Source organism: Poecilia formosa, unplaced genomic scaffold (assembly GCF_000485575.1).
Source record: "Poecilia formosa unplaced genomic scaffold, Poecilia_formosa-5.1.2 Scaffold35, whole genome shotgun sequence".
NCBI lineage: Eukaryota > Metazoa > Chordata > Actinopteri > Cyprinodontiformes > Poeciliidae > Poecilia > Poecilia formosa.
Window position 1 is genome coordinate 238,508 of NW_006799974.1, and position 19,203 is coordinate 257,710.

General features: G+C 37.1%; 2 protein-coding genes across 2 annotated transcripts in view; both read left to right on the forward strand.

Moving 5' to 3' along the window:
- Window positions 1–17,758, forward strand: part of ccdc69 (coiled-coil domain containing 69) — a 43,179-nt gene extending 25,421 nt beyond the window's left edge. The window contains exon 10 of the mRNA XM_007550280.2: window positions 15,778–17,758. The gene's annotated coding sequence lies outside the window, so the exon portion shown is untranslated. The remainder of the gene's footprint in view (window positions 1–15,777) is intronic.
- emx3 (empty spiracles homeobox 3) lies at window positions 1,326–15,771 on the forward strand. The gene is made up of 3 exons (XM_007550279.2): window positions 1,326–2,341; window positions 10,946–11,130; window positions 15,579–15,771. The coding sequence occupies exons 1-3, from the start codon at window positions 1,954–1,956 to the stop codon at window positions 15,744–15,746; spliced, it is 741 nt and encodes a 246-aa protein (XP_007550341.1). The 5' UTR covers window positions 1,326–1,953; the 3' UTR covers window positions 15,747–15,771.
- Window positions 17,759–19,203: the final 1,445 nt, after the last annotated feature.

Here is a 19,203-nt window from a genome sequence, read left to right on the forward strand (position 1 = left end):
AGTTTAAGACTGAAAATAAGTTTTGTGGTTTCCTACTGGATCTTACACACTTCCTCTGAGTTTTGTTTCATTTTAATTGTTTTTATTTGTTTTCCGTTACTTTTATTGGAATTAACAACCCAACTGCAAAAATAAAAAAAAAATTGATTTTATTTTATTTTTTGAAAGCATTTCTTTATTATTATTTTTTTTATTGTTTACATTTTTATTATTTTCATGACTGAAGCCTTGGATAACTTCCAGCTGAGTTGGTCGGAGTCAATTTTGACGGATGTGAAGTTAATTTGTCTACTTTAGTCACAACACCAGGCTCTGACAAGACAACAAGAACTGGAAGAGGAAATGGATCTGACCTTTGACCTGAAGGGTCACCAAGGGATTCACAGACATGTTCAGAGTTCTTCTGTTGTATGTGTACAACTTTGACACGGCATTACTTCAAACTATAATGACTCAGATGGATCTCTGTGAGTTTAACAATTTAGTTAAAAAGTATAAATACACAAAATAGAAATATGCTGAAGAAAACAGTTAAAAACATGAAGCAGAAGTATAGAAAAATTGAAACCAGAATTGGACAAAATTTTGAACAAAAAAATAATAAAATTAATGCCTTATTAGGAGTAGAAAGTAACATTGTAATCCAGTAGTGGTCAAACTGAGGTTAATTTACTTTTGTTATTAATGTTTTTTAGAGAGCAAAAAGTCAAAGATCATAAATAGGGAGACAAAAAAACCGATTAACCACAAAACAAATGGAGACAAAAAAAAAGCAACTAAACATCACAACACTGATGCAAAATAATGTAAAACTAGGAAATGGCCAAAAGAAAGAGGAAGGTCTGACAGAAGTGCAGCAAAAAAGTAAAAATGAAATAAAAATACAAATAACCATAAAAATCAGATACTGAAATAAGACTCATTAAAGAGGCACGGAAGACTAAACTCAAAGAAACACAGAATTAGAAAAAACGAAACTACATGGAAACGAAAAAATTCTTTGAAAGAACAAACGCTTAAAAAATATAATTTACAGTAAGCTAAACGATTGAAAAGAAAACTAACGAAGTTACAAAATTAACAACAATAAATAGAAATATGACATACAAACTAAAACTTTATTTGTAATACATACGACTTTCAGTAACCACAAAAAAATGTTAGTGCTCTAAGTAATTAAACAAAACCAAAACAATATTTAGAGTAGAAACAAACGGAGGGATACGCTCTGTGGTGACTGATTTATTCAGCGGTCAAAAATTACACAAACTGAGAGAATAAAACAAGGCACATCAATGCATGGCAACAAAGCAAAACCGCACTTTTTTTGTTTTGTTTGTTTGTTTGTTCTGTTTGAAAACCTGAATATTTTTCAGCACTTTAAATCGAACATGAGTCACTCATTGCTGATGAGTTTTAATTAGCGTGCCTATTAATAATATTTGTTATGACCTCACATTAATCATCCTCATCATCACTGTCAGTCATTATCATCACCACCTTTGACATCCTCCTCCTCCTCATCCAACCCATCAACAAAATGGCTGTGGCAGTGGCCGCCTCTGCGCATGCTCACAGCACACCTCCGGCAGGTATGTGCGCTCGTGCAGGCTCTCCCGGTTCATCAGACTCCAGCATGAGGCGGCAGCAGGTTCGTGGAGACACCCACTGATCCGAGGCTAACACGCTCAAACTCGGCTGCAGCAGCTCGGAGACTCCGCGCGGCACCCCAATCCGGATCAAGTTTGTGATTTTTGTTGACGTTCTGCAGCGGAGAGAGGAAACTCTCGGGAGCTCAAATCTGGAATTTACGCACGGCTGGTGCGCACAGGCCGACAATCGGGAAGAGTTATGGGGGAACTGGGAATCTAAACCCCAAGAGTCCGAAGGACTGGACTAACTGGACGCGAATAATTGAAATTCTTCTTCATCCTCTCCGCTCAGGTGCTCACCATGTTCCAACACAGTAATAACAAGAAATGTTTCACCATAGAGTCTCTGGTGGGGAAGGATGCGAGCAGCCACAGCGGCGGCGGCGGCGGCAGCTCCGGGGATGAGCCCATCCGGCCCACTGCGCTCCGCTTCCCGGACTCTATGCACCCGGCTTCAGCCACCGGGGTTTTCGGCTCCTGCTTCCAGGGGGGCAGCGGGAGGACTTTGTTCTCTGCCGGGCCGGACATGATGTTGCAGGAGACCGGGACGCACACGCAGAGCCCCGGCGGGCTCCCGCTGCACCCGCTACAGATCCCCCCTCAGAGCTTCTTCAGCCCGCAGCATCGGGACGCGCTCAGCTTCTACCCCTGGGTGCTGCGGAGCCGCTTCCTGGGACATCGCTTCCAAGGTGAGCCGAGGGCGCTCCGCCGCCGCTTCACTCAACTTTTCCTCCTCCGTATTCAGTTTGTCCATGCTTTATCTCTGCTGATTTTCTAAGATTCATCCATTCCAGAAACATGTTTCTTTTTTTTTTCTTTTTGACTCTGACTAAACACAACTTTGCTTCACGTGTACAGATTAAAGCTCAGTTTGTTGCATTCCAGAGACAATTTCTTATTATTTGGAAACCGCCCTCCCTCTCACAGGATTAAACTATGCCACATATAAAGTGTACCTCTGGTCTTTACCAAGCTTGAATGTTTTCTTGGCTTTATGGGGTAGAATGGAGCTGAATGGAGTTCATCATTAGCGCTGCATCACATATCAATGACAACTATAAATAGATAATTTTGTTTTATTCATTAAAATAATTGTCTTGTTTGTGGTCGAAAAGCAGTGGAAGCTTTCAGCAAACATTTTGTGGGCTTGTTTCTTTTCTTTTCTTTATCTCTTCTTTTTTTGTTTTGTTTTAATTGATAACCAGTTGAAGATACGTTCGGGGCACGTGCAGCTGATCATATCAGTGATCAGAAAGTGTGCGTAAAGCAAAGCAGCTGAAGGTCCGGCCCAGATCAGAAGTTCAGAACGTAGATAGGATTTTCACTAAATGATGGTTAATTTTTTATCATAAGCGGTGAATTTATTTTAGCCGTAAAATAATATAAGTGAGCAAATACAATAAAGCAGTTATTAACATAATTAGGTTAATAACCTAATTATTTGTGGGATTATATTGAACTTAGAATAATAAAAAAAAAACTAAATAGTAATTTAACGTCTTAGAATAAAACCCTCCAGCATACTAAACCAATAAAAAAATAAAAAAATAAAAAAATAAATATATATAAAAAAACTTAAACAAAAACAAAGAACGGAATGAAGGAAAAAAATTAAACCAATAAATAAATAAATAAATAAATACGTTTTAGTTTAAACTAGAAAACTTTTGCAAATTAATTTCTACAAATAAAAATGTTACAATTTTGTCAGACTGTTTCAGACTATTTTTTGTTATTTTTCGTCTTAGACACAAAAACAAATATCTACACTTAAAAAGAAGCGTTTATAAAATAAAATAAAATAAAATGACGAAATGACGGGGTTATCTTCTTTTCTCCCCTTTAAAATCCTACAAGTTTGAGCAAAGTTTTCTGACTCCCCGTGAACTCATCTCACACTTGCGCCGTTTCATCACGGCTGGAACTAATTTTTTGCTCAGTTATTCACAGTCATTTATTGGTTGATTAAAAGGTCGCCGTTTTTTCTATTTGTTCATGTTTAAACTCTTCACTGCAACTCCTATGATTTTTTAATTGTTTCTCTTTTTGAAACCTAATTGTCAGTGTGTGTAAAATTTTAAATCAGTCATGAAATCAAACTTTATTTCAAATACTTTTCCATATATATTTATTCAATTAAACGTTCAGAAACTGTCAAAGTGTCAGAGCAAATAAATCAAATTTAAACACAACTTGAAGCCAGAAGGAGAAATCATTTTAAACCATTATGATTCATCATGATCATTTTATTTTACCTTAATTGAGACATTATTCAAATTCCTACTTGGTTAAAATAAAAATTTTATTGAAGTAATTTATGATTGCACTATAAAAAGATTTCATAATAAACATTGTAATAAAAAAAAACCTAAAACAATACCGTCATACATTTTTTAAAATTTTATTTTTCAATAAAAATAGCAATAGTATATATTCATATGTTTCAGAAAATAATAATTCATACAATCTCAGATTTTAAATAAAACACATTATGCAATTACTCATAAATTAGTTTTCAAATAATTTATTTTTTAATACAATCATAAAAATCTTATGCAGCATTATATTTCAGGCTGCCTAATGCCACCATTTTTTTTTTAGCTCTTATTAAGATACATGAATTCTGGTATTTCATGTGTAAGTATACTCAATAAAAAGTTAGAAGAGAGGCAAAATTAGCATAATTACATTTTTTACACTTGTTTTTTTAGAAGAATTTCTAAAATATCATTTGAACATCCTAAAGTTCAGACTTTTTTTAGCGTCTTTTAGTTTGAATTACCGATTTTATTTTTCAAATGGATTTTTAAATATATTTTCATCCCAGCAGCTCCTTTGATGACTTATAATTAACGTTATTATTTTAAGGGTTTGATTAAAATAAATAAATAAATAAATACATAACAGAAATGCAGATTTTAACATTGACAAAGGGAACATTTGTCGCTGTTTTATTTGACATTTATTCATTACATTTTATCTTAGGAGAACATTTCTGCTGCAGTTAACTTCAGCCTTGCAACACAGGCCGCCAAAAGAACTACTTTCAGAAGCGGATGAATCTGCGTCTCAGTGTGGGTTTGAGGTGTCTCTGTTACCTGTCCCACTCAGGTGGTCCCATTAACCCTTTCTTGTCCTCCTCCTCTTCCTCTGTCTGCTGCACCTCCTCTCATACAGACACATTTTTCTTCATTATGTGGAAGCAGCTGACAGCCTCACTTCTCTTGCAGCTCCTGCTTCTCCGGCTCCAATTTACAACATGGAACAGTTTCACTGTCCTTGTCCTCACTCCTGCATGACATGAAGCATTAGCACTCACTAAATATAAAGAACACATCACATATTACAATGTAATGCTTTTATTTAACAAGAACTAAATCAAAACAGAAAATCAATGTGTAAAAGGAATCATCTCTCATGAACTAACTATCTGCTTGTAGAATCAACTTTAAAGCAATAAATCCAGTCATTTTTTTAATTGAGTCTATTTGGTTCTCATGTGAAAGTCGGGGAATGGTGGCCTTTCCAGCACTGCTTTAGTTTATTGAACTTTGTCTCTACGAAGCTATCTTAAGGTCCAGCCACATATTGAGGTTGGGATGTTGGTTCTTTTCTTCTCCAGTCGTTCTTTTGTGGGTTTGCTGCTGTGTTTCTGATCATCGTCCTGTCGATGACCCAGTTTTATCGAGCTTCCTCTGACAGGTGACCTCACATTTGGTTTACAGAGGAGCTTACCTTCAAGTTTGTGTGGTTGTAAAACAAGCCCAGATCATCAACTCTCCACCACTGTGCTTTGCGGTTTATACACTCAGTCTTTAGTAATGATCATGTCCTGCACCGGGGTTGAGCATTTAACATGCTAACTTGCAGAGTCTGAGATGAAGCTCTTGCATATTTTATTAATTAATGGAGTTCAGATCATTCAGTTTGATGGACAGAAATGTTTCTCTAAGATTGGTGATGGTTTTATTCTTTTGCATTGTGCTAACTCACCTCATTGTGCCCCAGAGCCAGGAAGTGCCTACAAGCCATCATTTAATAGATTAACAAGAGTGGACTTTCACTCACAGCTTTTTTTTTTTTTTCGTTTTTTTTAAAAAATAAAATAAAATAATGTATGTTGAAAATATATGTGTAGCTTAGTCAGGATCATTTGTACTTCCCCAGATTAAAAAAAAAAAAAAAAAACATCTGACAGGTTTTATTCACAATCTATGAAACTGTTTTAAAAGGCTCACTTCATCTGTTTTACATTCTGGTTTTAGAGCAAAGTGTCTTTGTTTGGATGCTACCATGTGTTTTTAACTGCAAGGAAGTAAAAGTTATAATTTGCTTGTGAATGACTCACTAGCAGCCATAGTGGTGTTTTTTAAATGTATTTATTTATTTAGGAAATTTGTCACTGTTCTTTCTGCAAAAAAAAAAAAAGGGAAAAAAAAACAGAATCAGAGAGTCGATTTGGCAAAACTTGTTTTTTAATGTAATTTGTTGTTAAATCATTGCTGGAGTTGCTTCGTTTTCTGCTTTGAGTAAAGCTTTATGTTTGCACAGATTAGGCCTTTCTTTACTGATATCCTATTTCAGGCCTGTTAATACTGATCTTAACCAATTCCATGAAATAAACTCAATTTTTTGATAGCTGTAATAGATTTAAACCTAAATGAAAGAATTAATTTACATGTCAAGGTATATCCGTAAGTTTCTTCTGCTTAAATTTGGTTTGCACATTTATTTTGTTGATTTATATCTTGAAAGATGCTATACAAATAAACTTCTACTTACTTTTATCCGATTCTCACTAAATCTAAAACATGTGCTGTTAGTTGATGCATTTAAAGACTGAACATGATGGGAGTGTTTAGTTTTTCAGATTAATAAAATTGTTTTTTTTTGTTTATATTTGACCAACTGATCAGCTGAACTCTGGACGATTGTTCTTTCATTCATCAAATAATACTTTTATTAAGATAACAGGAAAAGCATAAGTTTATTTTTTACACAAAAATATCAATAAAGGAAGATTTCATTATAATAGTGTCAGTTGAACTGAATGTGCAGCAAGGCCAATCGTCTGATGCGAACAGGTCTGGTTTAGTTTGAAAGGTTTTGCTCTTCCCTTGTCTGCGTTCTGTTTACTCCTAGTGCAACTTCAGCTGCTCAGAAAGACAAATGCTTAACTGTCTCAGAACTATAACTGAGAAACTTTTTCCTATATAGAGGTGACTGATGAGACATTAACCTGATGAAAACTGTGAGAATTTATTCTTGGAAAGGACAGAAGCTGCGGCTTCTGTCTGTGGGCTTTAATATCTAGCCAAATCAGCTGCTTCATCTGCTCAACACAATGCATCAAGTGAGTTCTGGGGTTACTACTGAAGGCTCCAAGTTAAACAGCAAAAGTGTTGAAAAACTTTAGCCGAGGAATAGAAATGACAGTAATCTCAAGATCGCTGGCTGTTTCTCCTGCAGTTTTATTTATCCTGATTCAGAGATGCCTTTCTGTTGTCCTCTGACTTTCTGCTGTTGCTCATCCTTGTTCTGCATCTATGATGAAGGTTCACTCAGAGTTTATCGAGTTCCATGGCCTCCCTATTTGAAAGGCTTAATTTAAAAAGGGATACTGCAGCAGCGTCTGTAGGAGAGTAAATGCTAATTTATAATAAACATGCGTCTTAAAATTTAAATAAATAAATAAACATGCATCTTATCAACATTAATAAAAACAAAAACAAACTGTTGTGTGTTTGTGCTGCACATCGAAGCGTATTTCACGGATGGTAAAATAAAAAGGACCAGAAATCTCATCCTGAAGATTTTTCTGTTTTTGTTCAAATCAAAATCAAAGATGTCACTTTAATTCCCGGATAAGCTGTTAGCTGCTGATTAAACTTTTCAAATATCTCAATATCCATTTTAATTTCTTTAATTTGGTTAAAACTGGAAAATGAGGAGACAATTAGAAGTGGATGTTGAATTCTTCAGTTTTGCAGATTAATTTTTAGCGATTCGAGCAGTTGCTACATTAAAGCATCATTTGACGTTGAACAGAAATATTTGCAAACCATGACGGCCACTAGTCACGGCTCTGAATTTGCATGTGAATAAGACGGCTAACGCCAGATAAAAGGTGCCCGGTACGTGCCGGCTCTCCGCCCGCCATCATTGTCGCACAGCCCGCTCTTTTGCGTAGAGCGTGATGGCGGCCGCAACTCCTTTTCAGCGTGCTAAAAGGAACCCAAGCGTATATTTGTTTGTATGTAAAAACGTATTGATGGCTTTACGTGCGATTTCAATAAACATTCAGGAAAAATAAAAGCAGAAGCTGCGCTTCGGTTTGGAGCGAAGAAACAAAGAAACCGTTGCAGCGTCGCTGTCACACGGATTTTTCAACCACTTCGCCTCGTAAACAAATGAGACTCGAGTTCGCCCCAAAAGTGAGAAGGCTAGCTTTAGCACCTCAGTAAAATTAGACAAACCGAGATGGAAAAACGCAAAAAACGATCTGCATGGAAATAAAGTCGGTTAGCACCTTGAAGAGCAGGATTTTAGATAGCTTGAGTTAGCAATGCTGCAGCTGGTTAAAATGTTTTTCATTCGTGGTTTGAACATCGAAACGTGAGTTCGCTTCTTGGCTAAAACAAAACAAACATTGATCCCTCATGAAAAATAGATTGTCGGTCTCAATGAAGTTTTTATTTGATTAAATAAAGGTTATGATTGGTTTAGAATCTGGTTTGAAGCAAACGTTTGAAATGCAAAAAAAAAAAAAATTCTTTTGATAAAAGTAAATTATAAACCTATAGCTTATATATAAATGTTTCACATTTAAAATTAAAACCTTACCTTTTTAGTTGTTTTTGCAACTTATTTTCTTCAAAGGATTTTTCAAAACATTTTTTGACACATAAATATTTATAAGCCCAGATTGAGATGCTGACTGCTATTTTTTATTTTTAGATTCTAATTTAAGATATATCAAAACACAAGAGTCATGTCAGGAGCTCCATAGGATTTATTTTCTCTCAGTCAATCAGCGTCTGTGTTTTTGTTCATTTGCACTGACTGACTTCAAATCACAGAACATTGTAGATTCTAAAAATGGGCTTTCATCTCTTCTGTTCTAAACATCTTATTCACAGACTGAATCATGTTAATCTAAAAACCAAACAGCAATAGTTTCTAAATGTTTCACATGCAAAAAAATAAATAAATAAAATAAAATAAAAATAAACTTCCTCACTGAGGTTCTGAAATATTATCAGAACCTTTTTTGTTTCTGCTGCAGAAATGAAACCAAGCAGAGCAGCAGGATCCACAACCAGAACTTTAGGATCTGAGCAAACCCGTCCACGTTTCTCCCGGTCTTTTTTTTATATTTACTGATGAGCGTTTCGATTTCAGTTTGCGGCTCAACTCATGATTCAGATGCAAATGTCAAACAGACAAGGTGTTTGTTCAGATTAGGCAGAGCAAATAGACACACAAAGGCGTGTTGCAACTACTGGGAGCTCTGCAGCTTCTGATTTTAGTTCAGTTCAAAAATAAAACCGAACAAGTGATCAGTGCATGTCTAGAAACAATGAATTAGGCTTTTAGAGACATTTCTGTGTTGGAATAATGTGGAAAAGGACTTCCTCCATGTTTATATCCTCACCATACAGGACAAAGAGAGAGAGATCAGTCAGTCTGACTGTTCAGTTCTCAGAAGTTTTAGACATTCTTGCTTTCAGTTACAGTTTTGTTTTGATGAGAAAAAAAAGTAACTGATTGCAACTGAAATGTTTGAATCTTGAAAAAAAGGTTAATCTGAATAAATCCTAATGTCAGTGAAACGTCTATTTATAGCAACACTTCAAATCAAAAAGTGAAACTCTTACAAAAAAACATTACACACAGTGTTAATTTCTATTCATTTTGAAAACTAAGGCTTAACGCTAACAAAAAACATGAATTCAGTTTTTCAGAAAATTAGACATAAGACCAATAAAATAAATGATTTTCAAAACTGTAATGACAGCCCACTTTCAGATATGAATTTAAAAACCATGCTGACTCATGGGAATTGAAGTTAAAGGACTCTTTTAGACACTCAGTATAAGCTCATGTGAAATGTTACACTTAAACTATGCCAAAAAGTTATCACCATCATATTTATCAAACACTAGCCAGTTCCTGGGCTGCACAGTGGTGCAGTTGGTAGAGCTGTTGCCTTGCAGCAAGAAGGTTCTGGGTTTGATTCCCGGGCCCGGTCTTTCTGCATGGAGTTTGCATGTTCTCCCTGTGCATGCATGGGTTTTCTCCGGGTACTCTGGTTTCCTCCCACAGTCCAAAAACATGTCAGGTTAATTGGCCTCTCCAAATTGCCCCTAGGTGTGAGTGTGTGTATGCATGGTTGTGTGTCAGTCTGTCACCCTGCGACAGACTGGCGACCTGTCCAGGGTGAACCCTGCCTCTCGCCCAGAACGTTATCTGGAGATAGGCGCCAGCAACCCTCCCGACCCCAGTAAGGGACAAGGGTGTAAAGAAAATGGATGGATAGCCAGTTAAATAAATTACTACAGGACCTAGTCACTAAATGTGTAAATCTTTAAAGGGTTCCTAACACATATTTCATAAGTATCTACATGCCTTGGCATGACCTTATTTTTTCCAATTTTTTTTTTTACATTTATTGATCACAGTTAGCTTGTGTCTCTGCTTTAATAGACGTGACTTAAATAACTGTGAAGACTGTGTAGAACTTGATTCACATTTATTGGACCAGAGGAAAATTTCAAAGTTTGTGAAACAGTCGGACTCAAGGACGAATCTGAAACCGCACTTCTGCTCAGCTACGACTTATACTCATCGTAGCCTTGTGTGGAAAACGCTATTTTTAAAATTATGTTACTGAAATAAATGAACCTTTCAATGACACTCTAATTTATCAACAATAAAAGGCCCTGACTTCAGCCTTTCAGGCTGCATGCAGGACGGTCTTTAGCCTCCAGATAAGATTCAGGACCAAATACGGCTTTCCAATTTTTATTCTCATCAAAGAATTAAAAAGGAAGATGTCAGGCCACAGTGCAGATGAGAAAAACATCAGTATGTGATATTGAACATGCCATTGGATTTGCATTATAAGTTGCCTTTTCGTTTCCAATCTACTTTTTTTTTTTTTTACAATTTTATTTTCATTAATGATTACCTAATGGCCCACTAGATACATTATATTTTACTGCAGAGTGGAAATAAAAGAAGTCAACCAAATATCTAGAGTTAAAACTGATTGACTTTCGTTTGTTTTTCAGGAGAGGACAGCAGTCCAGAGAACCTGTTGCTTCACGGTCCGTTCTCCAGAAAGCCCAAACGGATCCGGACGGCTTTCTCACCTTCCCAGCTGCTGCGCTTGGAGCGAGCTTTTGAAAAAAACCATTACGTAGTCGGAGCTGAGAGGAAGCAACTGGCGAGTGGGCTGTGCTTGACTGAGACACAGGTGAGGCAACTTGGAAATAGAGGCAGAGGTGCATGATGGGACGGTTCAGACAAGATGTTTGTTATGGTAAATATTAAAGTTAGACAAGAAAAGCTGACAGTACTGAGTTAAAGTCCTGAAGCAACAGATCTGCCTTAAAGCAGCCATATCGTTTTATAATAATCTTGTATTTCTTTTTTGTTGTTGTTGTTGTTGCTTTTGATGTTTCTTTGTTACTGATAGTCTATCCAAAAGAAACAACTGGATCCCATTTCTGGAGCTGAATATGTTAAGAATAGCACAGTTTTTGACAGATGGTAAATAAAATTTCAGCTCTAACAGTTACTGACAACTCTGGAAATAATGAACCAGTGGGACACAGAAATCACTGCAGATATGACTGATATTTTTTCAGAACAGATAAAGAAATGAGGGTTGGCAAATCAATCCAGCTTACCGAGTCTTGCCTTAAGCTCTGCCTGAGTTTCACTTGTAACTAAATAATTACTTTAAAAAGCAGAATAAAGCAACCAGGTTTACCAAAGTATACAAAGGAAGGTTTTTCTTCTTTTGTAATTCACCTGACATATTGGATACCAGCCTTTGATTCAAATACAGACTGATGGGGATCTATTCTTATCATCACGTTTTGGAGTTCATTTGCTGCCCTCGGTTTCTTCACATTATTTTCTGAGAACTGACCACTTTTTCTCAACGAGGGTTAAGATCTGGAAAGTTTCCTAATCACAGATCTTATAAACACCAAAAGGTTCATACCTTTTCTAAAGTGACAAACTATATATACATTTCTTTGCCGAAACTTTTGGTAAAGCTACGCTGCAGATGTTGCTTGGTCAAGATTGATCAACAAACAGATCCACACAGTTAAAAAAAAAAAAAAAATCTGATTAATCACAGACACTAAAGTGATTTTAACCGCTCAGACTGGACTCTTGTTGCAAATTTATGTCACGCCGCTTGTACAGTATGCCTCTCATGTGTGTTGATGCATTTTCAGGGCACACCACCAATCATACTATAAATACTTGGCTGTCATCTAGAGGATAGAACTATGCCAGATCATGACTAAATTAATAATCTGCACACTAAATACACACTCACACACACACATATATGTGCTGCATTGCTCAGTGGCATGCATTGTTAGCTGTGATGTCAGTGTGTGTTCTTTGCGTTGTGAGGAATGCTGAGTGGGCAATTAGTCAGCGAACTCCTCCTTTTCTCAGGATGGTGTTTGTCATCAAGTCGGCGCGGTGGTTGGACTCCTGACGCCAGTTAAACGACGTGATTCATAAATTATGAGCTCATTTCACAACAACAGACAGGAAGAGAAGGACGCAGCTCTGCCAGTCACTTGCCAGCAGCGGTTATTAATCACTCATAAATCACAGCTTTGTGCAATCAGAGCGCCTTTACAGGCAGTAATGATCAAGTGATCAACGTTCCTGCGGGACATCTCAGGGCTAGGATCCAAATAAGCGTCAATAAATTTTTAATTCTTACTGCTGGGGGCCACAAGGGGCCCTGCAGAGAAAAGGTGACTCAGGTCTTATATAAATCTACTTAATTTATCTTAGTTTTCGTAAGAATCATCACCATTGTGTTAAACAATTGAATCTTTACACGAAGAGTGGAAAATTTTGGTGCTGTGCATGTTTTAGATGTTTGTTTTTGATGTGTGAACAGAACTGCTCACCGGGAAAGCATGTCGTTTCTGGATCTGACTGATCCAAAGTGTTCATGCAAAATGTTGCAAAACAATTTCCATTCTACTATCCTGCACAACTCTGCTTTCAGTGCTCCATCTGACATTACGCCCGTTGATCTAGATTTTTCTGGTAGGATTTCTAAGATCAGTGAGCAGAAGGAGAATTTGTTTTAGAATTGTGGTCCGCAATAGTAAAACAGTAGTTTTAGCAATGGCAGCACATGAAGTGAATTAAGCTGTTCAGTACATGTTGTTGCAAATATTGAGTTAACATTAATGACCATCTCATTCAGCTCAACACTTCTCTTTTCGCAGTGGCACATTATTTTTTACCTTGCAGGCAATTTCTGGTAAGCTTCATACCGTCATAGTCAAATATTATCAACTGCATAAAATTTAAAGCTTCAACAGGGCCCACGACTCCAGCAAGCAATTGTTTCTCAACAGCTGAGGGTCTGGAGCTTCTTTGCAGAGCAACACAGAAAACAAGAGAGTGGTTTTTATCAGGCTACGTCTTTAAGATTGGGTAAAAATCGTTCTTCCCTCACCACAAACAGCGTTTAAAGTGAGGCAGGCTTGCTGCACGATGCTCGCCAAAGAGTTTTTTCCCTTGTCATCGTTGCACCAGAGACATGCTTCCTTCCATGCTAATAATTTCCTAGATGTTAGCAGCCTAGTCGCATTTCCATGCATGGGACCACGACCCAGTCCAGAAACTGACACAGCTCTCTCAGATTGTATCATTGGTATGAACCTTTGAGTCGTTTATCTGTGCCAGGATGTTTTCAATGATCCTGTTTGATTTGTGACTCTTCCTTTATGTGGGGCAGGTTAGGCTATATGGTGGACCAGTGGGAGTCCCTGGTTCTCTCTGGCTTCCTCCTACTAAAAATGTATGTTAAGTTAATTGGCCAAATTGACCTTTGGCGCAAGTGTTAGTGTGCATGGTTGTACGTCTCTGTTGATGGACTGATAATCTATCCGGGGTTTACCCTGCCTTACACCCATTGATCACTAGAAATAGAAACCATGTCTTACAGAGATATTTGGGTTTCTGGGTCTACACTATCAATTTTGAAAAAGTGCCTTTTGTTTATCATCCAGTGGGAAAATGAAGAGCAACTAAGTATGGGCCAGTATTTATGGCCATATGAGAAATGAATTGGTCATTACAGCTGGACAGAGTGTTGCAGTCTCTTACACAAAGTGCTGTCAGTGTAGCAAGGTTTTAGCCTTGGTATGAGGCTGGCATGGTCAGTCAAACTTGAAGTTTTCCATTACAAATCATGCCAGTGTGCGTGGGCTCTACATCATGGATGTGCTCCCTCTTGATGCTGAGCAGCAGAAGTTTGTCTGTTGGGTAATCCTTCTCAAAACAAACCCAGCCAGATTTCATTAGAGTATTTTTTTTAAATTATGTTTTATATTTATCCAAATTGCCTGTGTTTTCAGCTACACAGAAATTAGATTACAGAAACAAGGAATTTATTATCTTTCTTTAAAAATTACTTGACGATTGCTCTTAGATTTACTGAATATATCAGAAAAAACATCTTTCACTTAATGTTATCTCTTCTTGTCTTTGTGTTTTTTCTTCACTGTAAAGACGAAGTGTTACTTTGAATCCTCGGTAGAATCTGTGGTAAACCTATCTGATGTTTGAAGGTAATTTGAGCATCTATCATGCTGATCTAGAGTTTACAGCCTCTGACAGATTGCGCAACAAGATCTTGGAGCCAGCTCAGCGAGTTTGAACAGCTCTGCATGTCATGGTTGTGTTTTACCAGCGAAAAGGTCTTAAATCACCGAGTTGCTCTCACACAATCATTCCTATCAGTGACAGAATCACAGCTTGTTGTGGTTGTGGCTGGTAGCTGTGCGAAGGTTTCCAAATGGCTCGTCGTTGTTCTCAGGCATGTTTGCAGTTGGTGGAAACAGCTTCTGTGTTTTCACTACCCAAAACAAAGTGGATTCTGTGGGTTCCAGCTTATTTATTTGACAGATTCTGATCAGACGGAACTTAATTAGTTTAATATCATTGGAATCGGGAAGAAATTAAAGCATGCCTCAATGTCTGTAAATCATTTGTGAAAAGATACATCTTCATATGTGAACACAAGACACATTTACTCGACTGCATTGGTGAGAACATCACTAGATCTAAACTGCTGGAACACCTCTGGAAAACGTCGAAATCATAACACCTTCAAGCAGTAGAAATCTTCACTGGTTACTGAGTGTCACATCTTTACAGTTCATAATGATTTTTTTTTTCTAAAATCCTGCAGAGTTGAAACTTTTCAGAGCTTTTCTCTCAGATACAAAACTAGCATTTGGAAGTTCGGAAAGAGCTAAAATAAATTTGTTGAAATCATGCTTAACCCAACTTATTTATCAAAATGTGAACATATTATTTTTTTGTTTTTCTTTGTCATAAAATGAGGTAAATTGAATCTTATATATAGAGTACCTGTACCATTATTTGCTTAAAAAAGTGTAAAATGAAAACAGCAGCTTATAGAATCACCTTTAGCAGCAGAAATTCTTACCAGCATGTGAGAGACTGCTTTTATCAATCTCAGGTTAGACATTTCAAGAGTAATTTTGGATTAGTCAGTGTTTAGTAAACCATAGAAAACCATAGAAAACCAAACACAGTAAGCGTAAGCAGACATTTTCAACATCCAAGCTTCATATGAGCCTTGTATTCTGATGCGACTGTGTGTGTCTGCGTGTGCAGGTAAAGGTGTGGTTCCAGAACCGCAGGACGAAGCACAAGCGGCAGAAGTTGGAGGAAGAGTCTCCTGAAGCTCAGCAGAAGAGGAAGGGCAGCCAACATGTCAGCCGCTGGAGAGCAGCGACGCAGCAGGCTGGCAGCGAGGACGTGGATGTCATCAGCGACGACTAGACAACAGCTGTCTCTGCGCCATCTCATACACACACACACACACACACACACACATGCACAAAACACCTCATTTTGAATTTAAAAAAGTAAATAAATACATTAAAGTTAAGGAATTGAGGCCTGCGTCACTCAGAACAGTGACTTTTAGTCAAAAACAAGGTTTAACCCTTTTCACTGCAAGTTTACACGCACATTGCAGATTAAAACCGAACACACATATGAACAGACATGCATAGATGTAGACACAGACAGCTTTCATTGCTATGGACTGACGGATGGACAATGAACCTTTATTCTGGACAATGGAAAAGGAAAAGAAGAACAGAGGGTTGTTTTCCTAGGAAAAAAAAAGAAAACTTTCTGTCAGATTTGGACTGACAAGGCTTCGATGCTTCCAAGAGGCAAAAGAGGATGACAACCCGACTTTGGTTCTGGTGCCAAACAAAGACCGTGTCCTGAAAATTAAACATAAAAAAAGACTTTCAAAGCTGCTGGGCTGCAGGTTTCTGAACCAGCTCGCAGGCATTCTGGGAGAAACAATGTTCCTTCAAAAGAGAGGAAGGAACCTTCCTGGAGTTTCTTCAAAAGCATTAGTCTGAGATTCTTGATAATCCAGACTGAAGGTGTTTGAGGCAAAGCTACTTCCAAAACCCACAAACTGAGAGATTTTGAGTCTATTGCTTTCCCCTCAATTTTCAAATGCAGTCGATTAGATGTGACGGATGACAGCTTTGCTCAAAACTTATTGCAAAAATAAAGAAAGTCAGCTAAAAATGTTTGTAATTTTGTATTTTCCTATCCTGTGTTCCCGTGTGCAGTTAAATTAAAGCTGATAGAAACAGGACTCCTTCACACTGAATGAAGACCCTGCAACTTTTTAGGAAGCCTGCAAGAATGTAGATGGGTCTTGGGCAGGTTTTTAGACGGTAATTAAGAATCAATGTGCTCCCTAATTACAGATAATAAAATCATGAAAGTTCTCTGAGAGTTTCAAGGATGCACAAAACTTCCTTAGCAAAGTGCTTTATCAGTTTGACAACAGCATCAATAGTACCGGTCTTAGTCTGAGGTGGTTGTATCATTGTAGGAGGGTCCTGAACTCACACCATGAATGCACACTGTGAGTTCAGCTGCTTAGTCAGTAGTAAGAGTGAACCATCTCCTCACACTGAACGAGGTTCTCCAAACTTGCTGCAATCCAACCACATTCTTATAAACCGATAAAAAAGCATGAATGGTTCTTCATTTCATGAGGAATAAAAACTAAAATGGATCTGCACAAACTTGCATAAAATTCACTGAGCAACACTGACAGACGACTTTTCAATTACACTCACTCTAAACCCCGAACTTGGAGAACCTGGTATCTCCTCTCAGTGTTGACTCAGCTGTGAGTTTCTGAATGCAAAATCAGAGCTGAGCTCAAATTTTTAGGCCTGCTGTTGCATCCTGTCTCGAAATCTTGTGGATTGTTCAGGTTCCTTTATGGAGAACTGATTCAGCAGCTTTTGTTTTCCTCACCAACAGAGAAAAAATCTGGAATGCCAATCTTTGTTTGAGGTAATTATGTAAGCGAAATCTGACTTATGAAAATTACACACACAAAAAAAAAAAAAAAATGCAAGAAAATGCAGCTTTTCATTTCAAAACACAGCAGCAGGTACAGAAACTAGCAGGATCCCAGATCAGTTGTTTTTTTGGGGGGGTGGGGGTAGAATATTGGTATTTATGTAAAAACTGGATGAGAAAGTATTCTATGCATCTAATGTGTGTATATAATGATGATAATATTATTAATGATGTTGATGATGTGTTTTTTTTTTTCTCTGCATCAGTACATTAGTTTGTTTCTTCCATCTGGACAGATTTACCTCATCTTCTCCTCATGTAGCACTTCTTCTTCTTCTACTTAGTCAGATCTATTTTTTCATTCTTTTAGGACCGAATGCACTAACTGTACAACCTCTGAGAAGATGAAAGGGGCTTTGTACTCCCTGTGCTCAGTTTGGAGAAAAAAAAAGTAAATAAAATAAATACAATTAAAATGTTTTTTGTTTGCTTAATTCGTTTTTTTAGAGTTGATTTTCTTTTCTAATTTTGATTTTTCTCTTTAGGTTAATTTCCTATTTATTGACAAATGGAGTGATTCACAATGTTCAAAATAAAAACAATTTAAAAACATCATCATTTCCAATTAAGTAAATAAAATTACGTGTTCCCCTTAAAATGTTGCATTCGTTATTTATGTATTTTTCTAAACTATGGTCATTTGAATCTAATTACATTACAATTTACAACAATTAATATTTTAATTTATTAATACTTTTGCGTTTTTCAAATTTGGCTGCAATGTCACAGTTTAGCACTTGCAGGCAAACTATACGTTTCTAAAACTGCAATTCAAAGAAAAAAAATAGAATGAAGGTAATAAAAACAATTTCATTATTTAATACAATTATTATTGAATTATTAAAAACGTATATTGATGCTAAAATATATTTAGTTTTGTCCATTTCCAATAGTTCCGCATGACATATGACAAATTAAGATTTTGGATTTATTTAATTACGCATTATTTATGAGTAGATTCTGACGACATGAGTTTAAATATGTGGACGTCAAATATCCAACAGAGGACGGAGCGGCTGGAATATCCAACAGAGGACGGAGCGGCTGGATTTTTTTTTTTTTTTTTNTAGCGGTTCTCGGCCTGGTGTCCGGCTCCACCTACAGCCTGCGGCCTGGCGGATCATGGAGGTGACAAAGCATGCCATCCTTACGGTGATGTTTACATTATGCTTGGTTCCTGTCCTGAAAAAGGAAACGACTGTGCGATTTGTTTACGAGTTATTCACTAAAAAAAATAAATAAATAATAATAGTAATAAAAATACACAAAGCCAAAAAAATTCGATCTACTATAATGCAAGTTGGTAACAGCGCACCAGTATTATCCATAAAATTGTTGATGAGACAGAAACAAGCGGCGTTTTTAGTCCGAGGTTTAGTGAAGCCGTCATGAAATAAAGTTAAAACAAACAAAAGAAAGATCGAGAGGCTAAATGAGCTTCGGATCTGAACCCGCAGAAGGTGAAATTGTATGACTGAAGAGACTTTTTTTGTTGTTGTTGCCTCTAGAAACACTCGTAAGTGTTTGATTAGACGGGGGCGGGGATCATTATAATATTAGTGGAATAGCAAAATCAAAACTCATGACAGAATCTAAGGCTCTTTCATACTCAGGCAAAAATGCATTACAAAGTGAAGCCATCTGCAATAAGGGGCACAGCAGACTGACTTTCTAGGAGGAGGTTATTCAATGTCTACAGTCTTCAAGATGATGTATATTGTCTGCATCATCTTGCACAAGAAGATGATGCACAGACTCCCCAGCGAGATTCTGTAGTCTGAAGCTGAGTAAAAATTCATTCTGTCCTTGGATGCAGCAGCATCAGAAC